Source organism: Anser anser (genome assembly GCF_964211835.1).
Source record: "Anser anser genome assembly, chromosome: 7".
NCBI classification, from domain to species: domain Eukaryota; kingdom Metazoa; phylum Chordata; class Aves; order Anseriformes; family Anatidae; genus Anser; species Anser anser.
This window is the reverse complement of record NC_139727.1, coordinates 33,038,664-33,060,402: the sequence shown is the minus strand read 5'-3', so window position 1 is coordinate 33,060,402 and position 21,739 is coordinate 33,038,664. Positions and strand designations below refer to the sequence as shown.

Genomic DNA, 21,739 nt, shown 5'->3' with positions numbered 1-21,739 from the left:
GTGAATTTTAAGATGTTTTATCTGTGCTGCACCTAATTCAGATACCAATTCTCTCCTTCACACCTTGACTTCAGAAATCAGAAATAAATAATAATAATAATTAGAGAGAGAGAGAAAGTTGCCATGGTTGTATAAGGAAACTGTATATGTATTTAAAAGGCAAAGAATGTGAGCCTGTGTGGCCTGTTAAGTTTATTCAAGTGTTGATTTCAGGGCTAGATCGAGAAGCTCACATGAAATCCTCACCCTTCTCTGCAGTACAGGGCGTAGTTTAGGTACTGCAGGGTATTCATGCACCTGGTCCTGTGTTCTTACACCTGTACATCTTCTAGATCAAAGAACTGTGTAGAGAATCTCTTAAAACAAACACAAATATACTTTACTTCCATTCAGAACTGTTAAATGAAAGGCAAACGTATTCTTCTGCTGAATGAAATATATTTCACGGGGCTGTTTTCATAGTGATTATCCTGGAAGTATCACAAAATGTGTCACTTACCAGATTCAGATGATGCAGCCTGTACCAGTAGTAAAGGTCGAGGTGATTTAAAATGTTTAGCACTTTTATAAAGGAAGTAGTTTAAACAAAGGCTGATGATGTGATGTATGCAAAAGGGTTTGGTTTTGGTGGTGTGTTAAGGAAAATTGCTGAAGGACGTATTACCATTCTGTTTTCATATCACCACACTGGTCTGGACATTTTATAGGCTTGGGAGAGAACTCAGCTGCTCTCAACCAGCGTCTCCCAGCCAGCGCTGTCATCCTCACACAGCAGAAAAATGCAGCAGCAGAAGGCTACATAACACATGAGAAGCAGTAGCGTTTAGTGCACGCCTTGTCAGTTCTGTGATTTGCTTTGTGTTTAATTTTACTGCTGTTCTAATAAATCAGAAAACACGAACGTGTTGCCTAACCAACAAGGTAAGTGGTAAAAAAAAACAGCAGAAGCACGTTGCTGCGATGGTTTGCCTTGTGTTTGCCCTCACAGCCAGACAGGTACATACAGCAGACCACAGGGCTTGTTTCGGTTGTGGTATATACCTGTGAAGAGATCAAATAGGGTTGTTTTACAGGGCACACGGTGCGTTCATCAAAGGCTAACAGGATGTGTGTGAGGCATGGCCTCACCCGCAGAGTGCTGGCAGTACGCAGGATGTATGTGCCTGTGAGAGAAGCGGCCCCTGTGCTCTTCCTGCACTCGCCTGAATCAGAGCAGAATGCAAGCTGGGCGTAACTAAGTGCTTCTGACAAAACAAGACTAACACCCAGGAGGCCGTGTAAATTCTTCAGAAGCCGTGCAAGTAAAATTTAATAACTTCCAGAGCCAGAGAGTGCTGGTTTCGTACTCGGTGGACACCTGTCCCTGAGGGAAAAAATGTTCACCACCGAGCGGTGACACACAAGTGATGGATGAGAAGTGGCCCTGCCCCTGCCTGGGCCAGGATCTTCCCCGTTTCCTTCTCTCAGAGCGAGCTGGTCGAGTCAGTGCCCGCGTGTGTTCAGCGTGCAGGCTTGGCGGGAGGGAGAGCGAGAGCAGAAGACGACGAGGAGGAGGAGAAGGAGGAGGAGGAGGAGGGAGGCTGAGGGCTGGGTGCACTCAGGGGCGCCTTGCTCGTGGTCTGTAAGGAGGTGGAGGGAGTCTGCCCACCGGCCGAGCAGGGATGGAGTTAGACTGAGGAATTCTTACCAGAAGGTAAATGTCTTCCTGTGAAACCAGATCTGAACTAGAAGGGGAGTAGTTTTCTTTTTGGGGAGGGGATACAGCTTTGTGATGTGACTGAATAGCTTGTCAGTAATATCAGAATAGGATGTTTGTACTATTATTTCTGTGCTCCAGCAAGATTTTTTAAAGGGGTATGTGTAATCCTGTGTTTTAGTTGGAGAGTGTAGCTAACATTTTTAAACTGCCAGGAACAGATGAGAACAGGACAGAGCTTGGCTGTTTCTGATTGCAGCTGATTGCAGATGCACGGAGGAACAATACACTGCTTTATCTCAAATACTTCTTAATATAGTATGTTAGATCTTGTGATCACTTCTGGAGAATCGGTGCATAGCAATAAGGTTAGAACTTTTTTTCCAGTTTCCCTGCCTTTGAGCTCAGAAACCTGTGTTTTTAGTTAATGTCAAACGTTGGGTTTTGTATTGTTTTTAATGTGGGGCTTGTTTGTGTAGAAATGGGGAAATGAAAAGTATAATAACTCAGGGATATTAGTAAATGTTTTAGCCAGCTTGTCTATGTGGCTGAGTAGCAGCACAGACTTAATTCAAACTACCCTTCCCTGATAAAAATATGCATGTGTAATTGCACAGAACACAACACCATGCACAGGGTCAAAAATCTAGAATTAATATACTTCCAGAGAAAAATAATCCAATAAAATATAATAATAATTTAAAAAAAAAAAAAAGACCTTCATGTAAAAATCTTTCTAACAGGGTTTTGGTGACTTTGCTTTTTTAAACTCAAAAGATTGAACTTGGTAAGAGGGATATCTGTATTTAGAAGAGGCTTGACATATAGTAAAAGCAATTAGCTGGAGTTGACAGAGCCCTAACACAAGTTCAGTTGCTATGGCAGCATCATCACAAGGCATTAACTTCTCGGCAGTGGTTTAGAAACCATCCCTTAGTCAATTTGAACATCAATAGAAAAGGGAGGAATGTTAAGAAGATGGTGAATAAGGAGAGCAAGTCGTAACAAGTAATTTGAAAAAATAACCAATTAAAGCTTCCTTATTGCCACAAAGGGACTTGTGAAGTCTTGCAGGTGCTTATAAAATAATGGCTTATCTATATAAATTGCTTTCTTGTGTACAGTCTTGCTGATGAGGATTTATGTTTCCTAGCACAGCATCTATAGCTTTTTCCTGTTTGTTTTAATTAAATATTCTGTAGAGTGTTTCTTGCACTAAGTATTAGTGATAAACTTTAGCAGGCTGCTAAAAATACTTTAGAATGACATTTTAGTGGAGGCATTTATATTAGTAAAAAGATTACTGCCACCAAGAGCTGCCTTTGTGGTATATAACTATTGCGCATATTCTGGTAGCACAAAACAGGTACTTAAAACAAGCAGTTTTTTCCTGTAACAGAGGTGCACGTAACATACCTTTTTTTTTTTTTTTCCCCAGTGGAATGGTAAATTACCTGGGCTACTTTATTTTTCTTGTTATGTACCTGTGTTAAGAACTCTATTGCGTGGTTGTCACTGTAGAACATGTTTTTTTTTCTTGGCACAGTCTGTTTTAGGGAAAACATAATATTGGATTTTTATTTTATAGTTACTCGTTTCTTCTGTTGGAATTCATCTTTTCAACTTTTGCATATATATTTATTTATTTTTGCATCTTTTAAATGTTTGCACCACAATCAGCCACAAAAGAGGTATAAAATTACTGAGGATCCCTGCACCAAGGTACTACACTGAAACCACTGTCATGGTCTCGCTTTCAATTGGGATGTAGCGCTAGGGGAATGTGAGGTAATCTGTGACATCATGACATTATTTCAGCCAGTTTAATTTTTGATTTTCCTGAACTGAGATCACAATGAAAATGGATTAAGTGGTGAAATATTTTTTGTAAGATTGTGATCTTTCATTTTTAGGTTCTGTAAGTGGAGGGTTTGCTCCTAACTTGTAGAAGGGCAGGGTGGGACTTACACCTGTCCCCAGTAAAAAGTAATTGTTGGGAAGAATGCAGCAGAAACCAGTTTGAAACTTGAGAAGTGGAGAAGAGCTTGTTGAGGCAAGTCTATAGGTGTCACACATTTGTAATAGGCTCCAACCAGGTCTTGTGCTTAATATTCTCTATGTGAGGACTCAGTCTTCTCTTCTGTCTGATTTGTCAGGGTGCTTTCCCTGACAAAGTTTGGAACCTAGGAACTTTGAAGTCCACACAATTAACACCCAAGTGTCTCTTTACTTATCTGGGTGCTTTAAAGATGAAGAAATATGATTACCTGAGTATTTTGCAGGTAATTAAATGTTTAAAATGACCACCTGGAGCATAAAGTAGGTAGGTTTTAATTGCATGCTCATGCTACATTAGAAGGTCATACAGCTGTAATTGTTCTTTAGATAGATACCTGGTTTGTATGACATTTATTACAAGCTATTTTCTTTGTAAGAGGGAAAAAGAGCACACAGCAAGAGGTGCACCTGTGCATCACCAGCAACGCAGATATGCTGGCATTCAAACTGTCCGTGAAACTGGCTTGGGGTGTTCCGTAGTTCACAAAGGTCTCTGAAACGAGCACCATGAATCACTTGAGTATGAGTTAGTGTGTTAAGAATTTGACTTGTACATGTAGGACTTGGAGAGAGATTTGTTATGCATACAGATGGATGTTTTGCTTTGAATTCTGTGAAGTAGTTGCATCTTGGCTGGAAAATGTTGTTTTCCTAGGAATGAGAAGAGTAAGAACTGAGGCAGTAAAACTTCAAGCAGATTTCTCAGCAGCACCCTTGAACTACTGTGCTGTTGAGGCAACAGTCATAGAGATGCTGTATTCAAGTGAAACTTTGATGGCAGCAAATGATGTTAGGTATCCCTTTCTACTATATGTCCATTTATCTCTTTCCTGTTCATCACCAGAGTAACATGTTCTATCATGGTTATTTTGTTGGAGTCATTTTCCTGCGGTGGCTAGAAACCTTGATTTTATACGGAACTGAAGAAAACAAGGTAGCGAGTAAAATGGCTGTGTCTTGGCTCTGAGAAACATACTCTGATGTGATGTTCATGCCAGCTAGGATTCAATAGTGTGCTTGCATAGTTTTGCATCTGTAATTAGAAATCATCTGTATGAGAAGACTGACAAACAAAATGGACCTCTGCCAAAAATAAAAGGCTCTGATTCTAAGTTATTCTGTTTGAAAAAAGAGACGACTATTTCTCTGCATTAACTTATTCACGTGGTTAATTTGATGTCATTTTGGCCAGAATTGTAAAGCAAGGATTCCTCAGAAATGCCTTGCTGTAGTCAAATTCAGTCTCATAATTATGTATCAGTGACTCTGGAGTTAAGAGCGATGTGTTTGGGAAGAAAAATATTTGAAGAATATCTGTCCCTTCGCTAGATGATCACCTGTTGCTTATTGTGACCTCTTACTGGAAGAATTTTCTAAAGGTAGTAGGTAGCATTGCAGATAATCAAGTATAAAATACTTTTTATACTTTTTAAAGCGTTATAGGACCAGAGTAGCTGGAACAGTGACTACTAGGATGAGTTTGCTACAAGAGCAGACACTAGTCACCAAAAGGAAAAAAATACTCTACTCAATTCACTCCTGGCATGTTTTCCTATTAGAATAACGTGGGGATCTACCAGATACAAATGAGCATATATTGAGTGCTTTATTTCTGCTTTGTTTCTTATTGGCTACCTTTGTTTTATGTCCTCTTGTTATTTTCTGCTGAGGTACTGTGTGATCTCATGCTTAATCTCTTTTCCCGCTTCTTTGGCCTTCCCAACTCTTCTTTCTCTGTTGTTCTTGGGACACTCCCTCTGAACTGAATGCAGACATTGGAGTGGAGACCAGGCGTTGCTAAATCGCATGCCAGAGGTTGCACGGTTCCACAAACAGCCTTCTGACAGAAAACTGGAAAGTCAATTTTATATTAATTAGGTAGAAAATCAGCTATGGTTATTTGGACCTGGTGGTGTGCTACTCAGAGGCGCTGCCGGACTGGGAGTCTGAGAATTTGAGTTCTCTGCTTGGATCTGCTGCAAGAATTAATTTTGATCCAAGGTGAGTTGCTTAATGCCCCAAACTCTCACATCCTTCATCGATAGGCAGGTGCTAGCCTGCTCAGCAGGCTAGCAGGAGTTTTGCTGAGCCCTGCACTGAGCTGTCTCAGCTGTGCCCATTCTGCATAGCCCCTGGTGCTGGTGCCGTGCTGGAGCAGCCATGGCAGTAGCAGCTCCGGTGCTGATGCGGCACAGCTCGCCCCGATCTGCTCCTGGCGTTGTGCTTGGACTGTCTCCCTGAGCCGCAAACCACATCAACAAAATCTCACTTCCAGCAGCAAAGCTCCTGCTATACCAGGAATTTTGCTGCTTTGCCAAGACAGCTCGAGGAGTAAATTTTTCAGGCTCTGACTCTAATTATTCTGTTGGTTTGCTCCTGTGCTCCCTGGGAGCAGTTTAGAATCACAGAATGGTTTGGGTTGGAAGGGACCTTAAAGACCAGCTAATTCCAATGCCCTGCCACAGGCAGGGACACCTCCCTCCAGACCAGCCCTGGCCTTGATGCATGTTTAAATACTTCTGTCTGTATAAAGCCCATTGGAATGGATTTTAAGGTTAGAGGAATTGCTAAAAGCGTCTTGCTTGGCCTTCTCTTTTCAAAATCATAGAGCTTTTCCCTAAAAATAATGGTAATAATGGTAAAATAATAAAAATAAAAGCTTATCCTTTGGGAAATTATCCTGTCTTGTCATGAAGGCTGCAGAATGATCATAAAGTCGCAAATTTTCCCTCTTGCTGTTTAAGTTACCTCATTTTGGGGTTAAATTTGTCTAACTGCAGCTCGTTGATGTCACAGTTGTTTTTGTTTGTTTTTTTTTTTGGTGGGATTGAAAAGCTTATTCTCTTTCCTATTATTATCTCTTCTTTGCTTTTAATTAGTTTTCCATTGTGCTCCACTCATCTTTGAAGCCTCTCTCTCTCAGTAATGATTTGGCTCCGAGTCCTTCAGTTTCGCATCTTAAGGCTCACGTTGGTTTGGTGGCTCTCCGCTGAACTACTCTGCAAATCCACGTGTCCGCTTGTCAGTATTATAACAGTGATGCTGCAGTACATAGTCAGAAGCAAAACCTTCCTTCTGCTATCCCTTTATGTTCTTTGCACACACCAAATGATCGGAAGAACCAGCCGTTTGAGGTACTCTGTGAGCTCTTTCCAGGAGGTTACTAATGATCATCTCCAAGTGCCCCCCTCAGTGGCTGTGGCCTACAACATGGCGCTCAGTCTCCCAGGGCCCTGCTTGCTTGATTTGCAGCCATTCTGTATTAGGCTATTAAAACGTACTTGTTGGATTTTAGGTAGCTTAAACAAGCATTGTTTTGAGTCATCAGCAAATTTACAAGGAAAGGCTTTTATATTTGTTTTTAGATTTGTTTTTATTATATTGTTTGGGCCAGTAGCAGAGGTACCTCATGCTGTGGGCAGAAGGAACTCATCTCTGAGGTGTTTGTCTCCCCCCTGCTAACACATCCATCTGTCAGACAACTGCCTAGCTATAGTGGTTTTTTTAAGACTCTTGAGTACAAATTATTCAAGTCTTTTAATTTGTAAAAGTAGACTCATGGCAAACACTTAAAAAAAATATTATTGCCCAACAAACAGTATCAAACATTACCTTTTACATTACCTTTTTAATTATCCCAATTTTTATGCTTTTTCTATATAAAAGAGTATGGAGCATGGTAATTTTCTTGTTTGTCTTTTACAGTACACAATTTAGGACATTCAGTAGGCTGTCTTTGAAATTCAAGGATTTATCTTTTCATGGTTACTTTAAGATCTAGGTATATGTTCCTTTAAAATTGCATGTGTGGACATACAGTGTTGTTCTTTATTTCTGTCTGTCTACACAATTAAATCATGATCGGAATGGAATTGCTAATTTGTGGAATTGCAAATAACCTGTTTACATTAGGATCAAGTCTAGTATTTGTTACCAGGTGTCAGGTGCAGTGCCTTCTGACCTATGAAATATCCGTCAGATGCAGGCTTTTTGTTTGTTTCAGGGGGAGGTTGGTTTTTGTTTGTTTGTTTTTATTTTTTAAGATATGAAGGAGCTTTGTTATAGACATTTCTAGCTAAATTTCAGCAGGTTGAAGTCAGTTGTGGTTCAGCTGACTGAGAAAGTAGTTTCTAATTAAGTATACTAGTAATGTCTGTCACAAAGACAGTGAATTCACAGATTTGTATTGACTCTCAATGAATCAACGTGAGAACTGCTGTTTATGAACCCGGACTTTTCCCTGATTTTTGGCCTTTTATTTCTGAACAGAAAACATGCATCTTAGATTACATTCCTCAGCCATAGTGACACCAGTCATTATCTTAACTCCTGCATCTCTGATGTGAATGACCCTTATAAATTTAGTATCCTTCTAGATCCTAGATCCAGTCAGTCCAAATAATAATGGGAGAAGACTTATAAATTGCATAGAGTAGTGAGATGCCTGAGACTAGGTAGAATACCATCAATTTACATACCTATGTGCTACAAGTACAAGACAGAACATACTGTAAATGTTGCACGCATTCAACAGTTAGTCTTACTTTGCAGGACCTACATACACCTTAATACAATCTACTACATGTATTTTTTCTGAATTCTGATTAACTACATGGTCAGTCACTGGGATTAGATTTCTTTGTGCATAAATGTAACCCAGCATCCTAATAGAGATGACGTTAGAAATCCTGGCAGTCAGCAATAAAGGTGGGTCTGCTATTGCTTTGCTTCTCTGTACAGACCAGAATACTCTGGTCACTGGTCAAGAATAGTCTGGTCAACTGGCCACTTGGGGCTTCTGTGGGTACATGTCTTAGCTGAGTGGAATTATCTTTGAAGTAACAACCTCCTGCTGTTAACTGTGTGGAGAATGTAAGTTCTTAGCAGTGGTATGGTGTGTAACAATAGGTGCATTTGCTCTGTGAAGACAGGATGAATGGCTGCCGTAAAGAACCCGTAGTTTAGCATGTTTCGCCTCTGTGTGCAACTTGCTCACCACTGGGTGTTGCAGGAAACAGTGCAGTCACAGATGGCTGCCAGGGCCTTACTGCACGGTAAGTCTGGTTGATGTTCAGCTCCCAGGAGGGCTGATTCTTCATGCTAGCAGACCAATTGCAACACTGGAGATTTAGCCTGAAGCATTATTCACATCTTTTCTATAAGGAAAAATGATATTCTAAGCAGCTAATAATTGCATTGCTATTAGCAGCCACTAATGAGTATAATAATACTGTATGCTGATGGAATTAACAGTAATAAGTTCCAAAAGTTTGATATAGTCCATCTGTTAAGGAATGTAATAGCATGACACTGGTAGTCACTGCTGGGATGCTGGGAAATATGTTGTATAAAACTCAGAAAGCAGGCATGAAAGAACAGTGCAAGTGTTCCTAGCAGCTGCAGTCTGGCCTTGCCCGAGACAACACAGCAGTCAATGGAAGGCTCTGCGGTTCTTCCACGTCCCTTGCATGCAGGTTGTCATTCAGATTTAGAGTCACGGGCTCACGCTCCATTTCCCACTTTCCCCCTCACGTGCTTCTTGCAGCCTGGGAACTGCCAGTGTGAGCTCTGCTTCCCGCTGCTCCGGCTGCGCAGGGCAGGGCTCTGCTGGGAGCTGCTCCTCTCCAGAGGGGGTGGTGACATTAGTACTCCAAACAACGTCTCGTTTTAAAGATGCACATCAAACAAGGATTTATCAAGCTAGAGTGTTTACAGAATTTAAATTGTATTACATTGTCCTTCCTTTGGTAATAACAGAGAAAGTTACGGGAGATTCGGACGTCCTTTGGAAGCAGAGGAGCTGCACTTTTATTGTTGTATCTGTTGTAGTGACTTGCTGAACAGATAAGAGCCTGGGAAAAGTGAGTGGACAGTTTAGGCCAGGATGTTATTAAAAGCAAATTTTGGTCTTCATAGTGTTTGTGCTGTTCCACCCGCCTGTGAGATCACAGAAGCCTGCAGAGAAGGAAACAATGGCATTTGATATTATCCTGAACATCAAACAGGGTGAAAGATTCTGTGACCTCTGCGAGTAATTAAAATAAAGCTTCCCTGGAAAAGGGTAGGCTACTGCTACAGTTCCTGTTTTACAATTCATGACATTCCTTAAGGGGTTTAAAGATGAGTCTGAGTTATTCTTTGTGCTGCTCCGTAGTCCTTAAGAGAGCTGAGAAATCAGGTCAACCTTCTTAGAGTCATGGTAGAAGTAAATATTTGATTAGATGTGTCAATCACAGAGCTGTGATAGCTCTTCATTAAAAAAAAAAAAAAAAAACTTTAAAGTACTCTTAAAACTACATAGCTTTTTTTTGCATTTAAGTTGCATTAGAAAAATGAAGCTTTCTACGTGTTTAATAGCTGTTTGTCAGGTGATTGCTAGGATGTCTTTGAATGGAGAGTGAGTGCAGCTGTGCAAGTGTAACGCAGCAAAAATGCACTTAATTGTGTCTTTTGGCCAACAGAAAATGTCTGTTGGTAATTAGTTCTTCCTCCACCAGACCCACTGGCATGTGAGCACTCCTGGTGGGATTCTTGTTATTGTCCTTTCTGGCTCTTGTTCACCGTTGTGCTGGAAAGAACAGGACTGAAGGCATGAGTAATAGGAAATCTTAAACTCTCACGTTCACCAAAGAGGAAAACATTTATTTAATCAGACTGGAGCTCTACAAGCACTGAGAAAATAAAAGTTGGTCTTGTGGGAGCTGGGGGTACAGCATGAGGGAAGAGATGGACTCCAAGAGTGCGGTACTTGGCCTTTGAAGTACTGTGGTCCTGGGATTAGGGCTGGGTGTGCTCAAAGCAGGGACTGAGACTGGCTTCTGGGTCATGTTACATCGGCTTGCGGGCAGCTGTATTTGTATCTTCTGGGTTGGAGTCATTTGTGTTTAAATTTTTTTGTGCAACCCACGATTGCCTTCCCTGACACCTATGAGAAACGGTACAGTTTTGGCTTTAAGTCCCCAAAGACTGAATAGCTGTTTTTTTGAACAAGAAGTGATTTGTTGCTGTCAGCAGGGTGCAAGGTGCCAGCTGAGAAGTTTTTGAGTAGCAAACCAACTGCAAGAGGTTTTTGGACATGAAGTGAACTTGGGAAGGGGTAAGGAGAGCGAGGCATAGTGGGAAGGCAAGTGCCTTTAACCCTCTTACACTTCGGCTGAAGAATCTTCAGGGCAAATGTGCACTGAGTAATGGTACCTGGTACTGCCAGCAGGGCTGGGCTGTAAGCCTTACAGCCCCCAGTACAGCAGCATGTGGTTACAGGAGACTTCACGCTGACTGTGCTGAATGTGGTTTAGTAGCCTGAGAGCTAGTAAAAATCAAAAAAAAATAAAAAAAAATCTGAAAAGCGTGAATATTTCATTCCCTGTAGATCCTGAAGTTTTTCCTAATATGTTGTAATGACTGATTTTTAGCAACCAGCTTTCTCAGATGATGATGGCAAGTCAGGCTTAGCAAGATTAGCCCTGGGTTAGCTGAGATGCAGATTGGTTCCCAGTGGATACCCGCTGAAGAGTCATAGAAACACTACTGAGGTAGAAAATGGATGAAACTGGTTTTGAAGCATTCAGCAACATCTGCAGCTGCTGTGATACAAAACTCCAGCAAAACCTAGCCAGTGCAGGATGGGTTAGTGCTTCCACTTAGCAAGCTTCTGTTAGCAGGGGCGTGGTGTTCCTTCATCACTGCTCGCACTGGGCTAACATCTGGCCAGTTGTTACAGCCTTGGGGAGAGATCTGATAAACATTTCGGCTGTTTTAAAGAGATGTGTACGTCATATAAATTACATTGACAGTAGCATATTGGAGGTTTTTCTGGGGGATGGGAAGCTTCAGAGTGGCCACTGGTTTACACACGGTATTGTGATGAATCCTGGATCCTGTAAATAACCTGACTTTTTCAAATGTGTAGGCTGCTTATAGAAGTCATAATCAACTGACAGATGTACCAGGTGTCCTTAAGAAGAGCTTTGTGATGAGGAGAAAAACAAATGGCATGTCTGTCAGATGATCACGGCAAGTGAAAGACTCGCCAGTATTAGCACCAGGTAGACCAGATACAGATCCTTTTAGGACAAAGGATGAATGGAGCTAGTAGAAATTACTGACCCAAGTTGTTGTGAATTAACTGCAAAATAAGGAACACAAAAATCAGACGCCTGGGCTACTGCCAGAATAACTACCCAACAACCAAAGAATTTAGCAGTTTTGCTTGCGACAGTGCAATGCAACATTTGATTAATACATTGGGGTTTTATGTCATTGTGTTCCTAAAACACACACACATCAAAGCTTGGAAGAACAGAAGCTGAAACTGTTTGGATGTGAATGCCTGATTTCTATTGTCCACACAGCATGGTGCTTTCACGTTATAGATATTTCTGCTGGATCCATTAAAACTCCATTGCCGTAGTTTACTATTGGTGTTCTTGGTAGGGAATTCTTTCTTTATAAAGCCTGATTAATCTGACAGTATCGATGTACAGACTTTTTGGCAGTTAACTGAAATTACAAAAGCTTTTGACCAGTGTTGTTTCAGTCTTTTGTGTCTGGGAATTTGGATAACATCTCATGAGACGTGGCCCCATCTCAGATGGGATATGTCAGGGGTTAATTAATAATAATATAGCAGGACCTGTACTCTTCCCAGTTCAGACTATACAGCTTCTTAGTTACCCTACTGAATACGTTTTGAGAAGCTATGAATTTATTTCAGAAAAATCCGTGTGCCTACTGAAAATCTGAGCTCTCTTATGCAGCAGAGATATGCTGTAGCTGGATGAGACAGGCGAGCCCAGAAAAGATTCCTGTTCTATGAGTTCATATATATTTTTGTAATCATTGTCTTCCTGTTTGGAGAAGATGCTTTCCGGCAGTGATTCAGTCTTGTTAGGAATTTTTTATATCTCATTAACTGGAAGCAGTTTCCAGGACGTGGGCTTGGCATCATCTTTAAATGAAATATGCCTGAAATCGCTTGTGACAAGCAGCTCTGTGGGCCCTCACTCTGCTGAAGAATTTGAGGAGTGCTCAAAAGTTGGGATTATTTTTTACCAAACACAGATAAAATTCCTGTTCCTTTGTATGTACAATATCGATTGTGCACGGCAGAAAGTGCAGAGAAGGATGTCAGCTTCTGCTGGTGAGTGCTGAGCTGTCTGAGTTGGAGATCTACCTTGGAAACCCATTCAATGTTCACAGCCCTATGCTGCAGACCGGTGTTATGCATATAATATTCCAGTTGATAGGGAATATTTTGTGAAAAAGCATTTGAAGTTAACATGTTAGGAAATCAGATACATTTTTAAAGCCTTTTAAAATCCATTAATTGTCACTATTCAAGTGTTTGGGTTTTTGTTTGTTTGTTTTAGGATTCATCATTTATTTATTTTATTTTTTTTCAAAAAGCCTGGTGTGGGCTTTGCATGCTTAATTTCTCCCAAGGAGAAATCACAATCGTATCTGTGCCTTGATTTTTCCTGTCCTTAAAGGCCTGAAACCTGATCAGCCTAGTCTTTTATGAATATTACTGTATTGAAGAGATGTGTACTTAAGTGACTCAGTGGATTTGGGTAACAGGATCTAGAGCATTTAGAATCTTTAGGTCGATAGTTCAGACAGTTCAAGCTGCCTGCACCCAAGTAGCTTCTGAAGTCAGGCATTTGTGATTTAGGTTAATGGTCCCAGGAGCTGCTCATATCAGCAGTGTTGGGAAGGCAGCCAAGGAATGAAATGGCAGGTTGAAAACTGTCATTCATTGTCTAAACTCATCCATAACAATGGAGCAATTGAGAACATACGTGCTGTCTGCAAAAGGAGGAGGCAGCAGGTTTGCACAAATGTCTAGCTGCAGTGTAACATTCATTGCTTTGGACTGGTAAGTGAGATTCAAAAAGCTGTTGGGCAAAATCACGGAGAATAGAGAGACTGGGATATAGCCTTTCACCAGGAAGTCTTTAAATCACTGAGTACTTGAATGGGGACGTGTGAAGAGGAAAGGCTGTTCTATCTTGTCTTGTTCTTGTAGCCTTCTACCCCATGTAGTCACTGCTGGCTTCTGTTGAGGACAGGGTATTGGACCTTTGGATTGAACCAGAACGGCAGGTCTTACGTCCCCATAGCTACTGTCACATCATCAGAGCAGTATTATAACAGGTGAACTAGAGGAAAAATGACTGTGGTCTGTTAGCAGGTGGAGTGCTTACAGAGCAGCGTAATTGTGAGCAATGTTTACAGTGCATTGATCCCTCATTTCTCTTTCTTGTTTAGGCAGGTGACAAGCATTATCATCCAAGCTGTGCACGATGCAGCAGGTGCAACCAAATGTTCACGGAAGGAGAAGAAATGTATCTGCAAGGTAAGGACGTCTCTGTTCCAAAACCAGAAAATCAGACTTGTTAATTTTTCTGTCACAGACTTCAGCACTTTATAAGCTATCCCTGTGCAATACAGACAAGGGGGACTGTAGCCATCCTTTCTTCTTTACAGTGCCCTCAAACATTTTACTTAACTCTTTCACTTTAGTAAGTGGCCATGATGGTGGCTTTGCAGTGACTCTACACCTGAGTTGAGCCAGATTGTGTTTTCAAAAGCTGTGTAGCAAGGGTAAAATTTATTAGGCTGCCTCTGAATTTGGCTTCTCACAGATAGCTTAGTGCACAGACTGGTGGATGAGATATCAGACAAGGTGAGAGGGTTTCATGTCATTTTCCCCTGAATTGTGCTGATCAGTTTCTCTGCTGTTCTGGACCACTCTCCAAACTGTAAAACGCAATGGAAAAACTTCCAGACACTGCAGTAAGCTTGCTTTGAATCACGTAGATCTCATCCCCCATGCGCATCATTAGATTGTCTCCTCTGCTTCCTAATTATATTTGCTTGCCTTGCCTATTTCCCGTTCATCTGGTCACATATCTCTTTGAGTTCCATTTATATTTATTTGTTGTCTTTCTGAAGTCACTCCTTTCCCATATATTCATTTTCATCTCCTTTTTATTATTAGCAGTCTTGCACTCACTTCCAGGTGTGAAGCACTTTTTTTTTTTCTTTCCCCAGAATCTTTTCACATAAAAAAGAATGTGCTTCTTTCTCTGATTGAAAAATACCCTGGAACTGAATTCTGTTTACTTTCCCACAAAGTAGCACATTAGGTATTAAGCTACAATTATTTTTTCTGACTGCTATAATATTAATGTTGGTAGCAAGACATCGAATATGCATTTGTATATCTAGAAATCTAAGTGAAAAGGCAACCACAGATCGTGATTTTGTATATTGTATTTATGTTAGAAAACTCGCTTGATGCACCTGAAAGGACTGTGAAAGCATAGGAAAGAAATGATGAAAGTGTGATGGCAGCTATCTCCTGAAAAACTGGAGACAGATTCCTTCTGGAGGAATTCCAAAACTAGATAACATTGTTAAGGAATTCCTTTGAAGCTAACTTGTGTTATTTTATAGTTTGTCCTCCCTTGCAGTCCATTTTTCTCATCTCACTGGCCTTGTAAGGCGTCATCTTATTCCAGCTGTGCACAGAATTAGATACACAGTTGTGTAGCGGCACTTCATTGCCAGAGCAAGGAGAGGCTGAAAGAGGGCTGGGTAGGAACTACTGCTTTCTGATGGCAAACTGGAAAGACTAATTTGAAAGCAGCAGTTTCAGCATCTGACAAATAGTGATGTTAGTTTCTTCACATGATAGTATGATAAAGGCCAGGCAGAGTTCAAGGTGAGCAGATTAATTCAGAAATTATTTTAATAGCAGCGAGAGATAAACTGATGCAGTTTGCACCAGTCCAGCACAGAATGGAAGTTCACGTGCAGGCTGTGGTGTAAACTTGCGCAGATCCCAGAAAGGCAGGAGGTACTTAAACAAGGCTAGATTGTGTCCTGGAAAAGTTTAGGTGATATGAGACAGGAAGAGATACCTGGCTCCTTGACCTGCCATCATTCTCTTCTTAGCTGCACATACTTCTGTATCTCCTGTCCCATGAAGGTGAATTGATGTTCCTCACGCTCACTGTGCTTCAGTGGAGGAGCAGCAGCCCAGGTTGCATTGCTTTATTGTAGAAATCTGTTTTCTGACCAAGTAACGTTATTGCTGAGTGTACTCCAGACTGTCCTGACAAAGCTTTCCTTGCTGAATTCAGCATGCTTTTAAGCGTAGGTGACCTGAAAGCCTTTCCTCTGCAGAGCTCTCAGCTGAAATGGATATCCTGACTCCATCCAAATTGTTCCCCCTCGGGTGCAGAATAACAGCCTTCCAAGCACTTCTCTGAAATAAAAACCAGCCAGAACCAAAATCACGTTATCAATGAAATATATGAAAATAGGAAGCTTCCTTCTCATTTCTAGTTGTTCTCTCTACTGGACATAAAAACTGTGTTGGTACCACTTTGTGTAATTAGAGGAGCCTGGTAGGTTTCTGTTAGTCACTTGCAATAGAAATGTGCAAAAGCAAACCTGCAAAAGGAAAACACAAAACCAAACCCACCATTCTGGGGCTTTCTGTGTTAAGGATGGCTTAAGTAGCGCTAGCAGAAGCACTCTGACTTCACCCTGCTCCCTCACAGGAAAATAACAAGGAAGTAGCATCAGAAACTCTCTTTCCCATGGACTTCCTTAGTAGTATTTTATTATAGGGCTCATCCCAGAGGGCTGTTGCTGAGCTAGGATGTTGCTTAGCATTCAGAGGGCTGCTGCTCTTGATTCTCACACAGGCTTTCAGCCTTATTCACTGTGTAACTGAGCTTCTGCTTTTTAGAGCACTGTATTCTGAATCAGAGGTACACGCAAAGCAAAAAGCTGAATAAATGAATGTGTTGGCTGATGTCTGCCAAGTGAGCAAACTTACATTAAGAGTGGGATTAGCCACAATTTGCTGAACTGTTTCTGTTAGGAAAAGGAAGGGCAATGCAACTTGAGAATTTACAGTTCCAAACATTTCAAAATAGTGTGACACAGCTGGGTGAATAAAATCTACAAGTTATAGTTCAGGATCATGAAAAAATATTTGCATTTTACTTCTTGTGCCTGCTCTATCTGATTTGGGTTACACAATTTCATATTTTTAAAACTTTTTACCATTTTTGTGAAGGAAAGCTCACAACTGGTAACTAAGTTCCACCATGAAAATTATATCCAAACCTTCTTGCGTTTCTTGTTCCCCTTCAGCAGCTCCAGCATTCTCCTGGGGTGTTCCTAAAATTGGACTAGTTTGTGGTAAATGCTGCCTGAAAATGCAGTGATAGCTTTTTCTTTGATGATGGGAATGGTTTAACAGAAAAACTGAGGTACAGAGGAGCAGAGAACATTTTTCTTAGGGTCACGCAGGAAGCTTGTAACTGAATTTGCAAATTCTGAAACCTTCTGAGTCTTAACTCATCAGCCTTATAGCATGAACTCCCTTCCTCCTGAGGGCTGGGATCTGCCTGATCTCCTCAGCAAATGCACAGGCCATGCTTCTCTGCTGATCTTGCTGGCGCTGTGGGGTCCTGGCTCGGAAGCTGCTGTTTGTTTACAGAGAAGGCTCTTGGTACGCTTCTCCCTGTTATCTGATCCTTCCCGCCTGCCAAATGCAGTTTCTTCTTCCTTGTCTTAGACTCAAAGCCAAACGTCTCAGGCCCTGATCCAGAATCACAGCGTTCCCTGCAGTCTTCTGGTGATGATTACGCTGTGTGCTGCTGGGAAGTGAAATCATTCCTGTTGCTCTTCACTTCTGTACTGAGGCATGTAAGGGCTTGTTAGGATAAAGTGTCCAGGGCCCCTGACCCGTACCTCTCAGTGGCTCTGAGGGTGGGGTGTCCTCTGGCTGCACTTGGGCTAATATTCACCAGCAGGAGACCTGGACGGCCCTTTGTTTGGTTTCTTTGTGGACGGAGTGAAGGTGAAGCTCCCTCCTGCAGACAGACAAGGCTCAGTATTGGCTTTGCAGTGGCTGGAACGAAGTTTGAATTTGACTGCAGCTGCAGTCAGTGTTACAAATCAGCATTAGCTTCTGCTCCATTTCAGTTTGGCTAAAACCTGCCAGCAGCTTCCCAGCAGTGACCACAGTTCATGCTCTGTTCCTGAGCACTGAAGTGGAATGGAAGTCCCCCTTGCCCTGGGCACTGCTCAGCCCGTGGGCACAGATGGATATTTACATTTTCACAATGTAAGAGAAAATCCCATGTTTTGGAACACAAACGGTGGAGACCTTGAATTTTTTTAAAGGATGTGAGGCTGGAACGTGCCGTGCGGAAATGCCAGTACAACACATGCCACTGACCTCACAGAGCAAGGAGCAGAAGCGATGTGTGTGCCAGTGACAAGTACGGTACACTTGGATCTCGAGAGAGGCTCCTTCACGTACTGCTTCATGCCAAATGTCATACTGCCTTCTCCAGCTTGGTGCAGCGGGCATGATACAGCACTGACTGCCGTGTTGTGAATTTTTTCTAATTTTGCTCCATATAAGCTTTTCCTGTTGCATTTTGCATAGTTGTAGGGAAGAGGTGGTATTTCTTAGTATTTTGCAATAACTGAGCACGGCACCTACTGCTCGAGGAAGTCATCAGACTTTGCTGGTATTGGTGGGCTTGTAACCAGAGCTTCCTTTTTATGCGTGGTGGGGTACATAAGGGAAGAACAGATCAGGTCGCCATGGCCCTTGCCCTCCATCCTCACCAGAAGAACCCTTAGTCTTTCAGTTCCTCCAGCTGGTGCTGGCTGCCTTTCTTGCTGCTTACGGCTGTTTGACTTAATTAAGAATGTGTGCTAAGTGCTTTGACAGCTTCCACAAGGGGCTGCTGTAGGTGGGCTGTGGGTTTGGTTTGTTTGTTTCACTTGTGTTCCTCTTTCACAGTCAGATACAGTGAAGGGGTTCTCTTTTCACGACTAAGTTTTCATGACCAGAAATCATCTGTTTTAATCTGAATAAGGATTTTTCTCCTTTTTACACCTCCCAAAGGTTCCACTGTCTGGCATCCCGACTGTAAGCAATCCACTAAGACCGAAGAGAAGCTAAGGGTAAGCTGAACTTGTGGCAATGACTCACTGGATATTTTGCACACCCAGTAACTGGACATTGTATTTGAAAGAGTTGATTGTCCATGTTTGTTTAGTGCATAGCTGTCACCACACTGGCAGAATAACTATGACAGCACTTCAGGGGTACTGGTGTGATTTTTAGGCTCACCATCTTCACGTATCTGTTTCAGTGTACTGATCTGAAGGTAGCATCATTTACTGACATACAGAGGTGGCATTGTCTTTAAGATATTTAATCTTATATCTCAATTATTTTTTTTTGGGGGGGGGAGATTTTTAAGAGGAAAATGTGAACAGAGCAAGTGCTACAAGGTATCTTAGTATTTTTGCAAATCTGTATAACTTCTCAATAGTTATCCCATTCTGTGCAGTTATTTACAGCATGTAGCTCAGATGGACTCTTCATCCAAATAAAACCCAGACTAAAGGGATCCTAATTTGAATGCCAAGAAGAGTTGCAGTTATCCTTGGGGTCACTTCAGCATATCCCTACAAGGTTTCTGGATTAAATCTTTGATGGGAATAACATCGCACTGATAAACATTATAGCCTGGATTTTTGCATGCAATTTTAATGTTAAGCCTGTATTCACTAATTTGCCTTCTGGACAATTTACTCTCTTTGATGTCTCAGTAGTTTCTTTGAACTTTGTTAATTTTTCTGAATATGAATATTAGAGACTTCATGTGAATAAAATGGCTAGAAGGTCTGTCAGCCAAGGAAAATGAAAGGCACTGGCATGAAGGTTATCCTGTGGGCTTTGTTCTACGTGTGGGTTGTTCACAGGAAACCCAGGCCTTCATAATTTTTTTAGGTGCACTGTTCTGCAAATTTACTATGAACGTAGGTAGCATACTGATAACTGTTTCTTGATCAGAGTTCACATTTGTGTGGGCTGTACTGATAATACAGAAGTAGAACTGGCCATAGGTGACCAGGTATTAAAAATGCCTGTGAAACTTTCTTCATAAAATTCTCTGGATTTTGTACCCAGTCCTGTCAGCTGCAAAGAGGTGGGTGTGATGCAGGCTTGGAAACTTAGGAAGTCAGTTAGCCCCCTGGCTGTTCTCAGAAGTCTGTCTCCTGGCCTTTGGTTTCCAGCATGCAGCATTATGTCACTTGCATAAATATTGTTCTCAGTGACCCTCTTATCATAATGTAAACCAGCTGTAACTTTACCACGTTACCTCCAGAATAGGCGTGGGGCTATTGCATCACCCAAGGAGCAGACAGATTGTTTATGCCAGCGCTCAGTAATTAGAAGGTAAAGAGAGATCTCCAAAGAATTAGATTGCTCCCTTATTAATGTTAACTAATTACCACAGTACTTTTTATGCTGCTCTGGATTTTCTTCCTCATTTAACAATTTGAATGTAAGACAAGGCTTTGGCCCTGCTTAAGTGTCAGAATGCTTACGCCTAGCAGTGAATGGCTGGGGTACAATACCTCCCTTTCACTTGGACCCAAAAGCCTTATCAAAGCATTCCTGACTACAGTGCTGCCCTTATGAACCTTCTCCAAGCTGACCTTATAACTCAGTTGGTTTATTTCCATTCCCCATGGAAATTGTAAAGTCCTCTTCAGGTATCTTCTCCATTTTTCCATTATACATTTAAGCATGTGAATCTTCTTCCTCTTCAGCTGATTTTAATTGAAGTGAATGAAGTAAATAAATTCACCCACCTGCAAGACTTTGCATAAGTGAGTTCTTTCAGGAAATTTAAGACAAATGAAGTGAGAGAATGCTTATTAGGGGAACATGAGAAATGTTATGGCAAAGCTATCCAAGGCCACCTTATTCCTGGAGATCTTCCATGCAGAGGTTTCAAATGTCTTTAAAGGGTATCAGAAAATGCAATATATTGAAGATAGCTGGAGAGAGAGAGGATTTTTAGCTTCAGCTTTACATCGCAGATAGTCTGTATGTATTCTGCAAATATCAGACGCTTATTTTAAAATCAGTTTGAGTTCACTTGATCACTTGAGTTCATTTAGATGACTTTGCCAAATGTTTCATTCGGCAGGCTCAAATGAAGGCAGTAGCAAAAAGGTAGGTACAGAAACATATTAAACAACTGGCAGAACTATGTGCTATTTGAACGTGTCACCACTAAATTATGAACTGTGGTTTGATTCGCTGTCAGTTTCTTGGTTGCATAGATTTCAACGTGATATGAGAATCAGAATCTGGTTTGTGAGTTGTCAAATATGAGATAAAACCACTTTCAGGGTCAGGCCTAGATATACTAGTGGTTCTGCAAGAAGTCAGTGACATGGCCTCTCTGCTCTGCTGAGTTTCCTTTCCCAGTAGAGCAGAACAAAACAAAATGCCCTTTTATCATGGAAGTCGCTTCCGAAGTTTTCAGCAAGTTCTGTTTTCCAGCAGAAACTGATTTGTGATATAAACTAATCAACACTTTAGCTGGTTAGTATTTCAGAGGGAGTTCATAAAAATGGTTAAGGTCTTCCTCCTGGATTTTTTGTAGAGGATTATAAAGACAAAACAAGCAAAGTAAAGCAGTCGTGTGTATATAACAAGAATATACATTGTTTAGTTTTTGTTGGTGGTGTTTATTTTGTTTTTAACAACTGTCTGGTGGTTTGTGATTCTACAGGGACCAATAAGTAACATAAATCTTATGGGCTGGGGAAACTATTTTCCTTTTCACTCTTCTTTTTCCCTTTTCTGTTTCATGACAGCATTCCTCATCTGAGTTCTTTTATCCAAAGAGTCTGGTTCTGCGCAGACCACGCTCTGCAGAGGTTTGCTGCTGTGTTTTCAGTGTTGATAACAATCTTCTTTACTGAGAAGATTCTTGGTTATTGTCATTTGCTGTGCTTGCTACTACTTCTGCCACATAGCTTTCCTGCTGTCACTTGCCACCCTGGGTACTGATTCTGTATTTTGCATCATGTAGTCCAGTGTTTGTTAATTCTCACATGTTCATTTCTTTTAATGAA

At 41.3% G+C, this 21,739-nt stretch overlaps 1 protein-coding gene across 11 annotated transcripts in view; it reads left to right on the top strand.

Moving 5' to 3' along the window:
• ABLIM1 (actin binding LIM protein 1) overlaps positions 1-21,739 on the top strand; it is a 191,912-nt gene that overhangs the window by 121,541 nt on the left and 48,632 nt on the right. For 7 of the 11 annotated variants that reach the window (XR_014586650.1, XR_014586651.1, XR_014586652.1 and 4 more), the window contains exons 7-8: positions 14,021-14,108; positions 18,699-18,757. Coding sequence is in view for 4 of the 11 variants with exons in the window: in XM_083843700.1 (XP_083699826.1) it covers positions 14,021-14,108; positions 18,699-18,757 (147 nt within the window). In the remaining 7 variants the exon portion in view is untranslated. Of the gene's footprint in view, positions 1-14,020; positions 14,109-18,698; positions 18,758-21,478; positions 21,542-21,739 lie in introns of all 11 variants that reach the window. The other 4 variants (XR_014586654.1, XR_014586655.1, XM_083843699.1 and 1 more) reach the window with 1 other exon arrangement.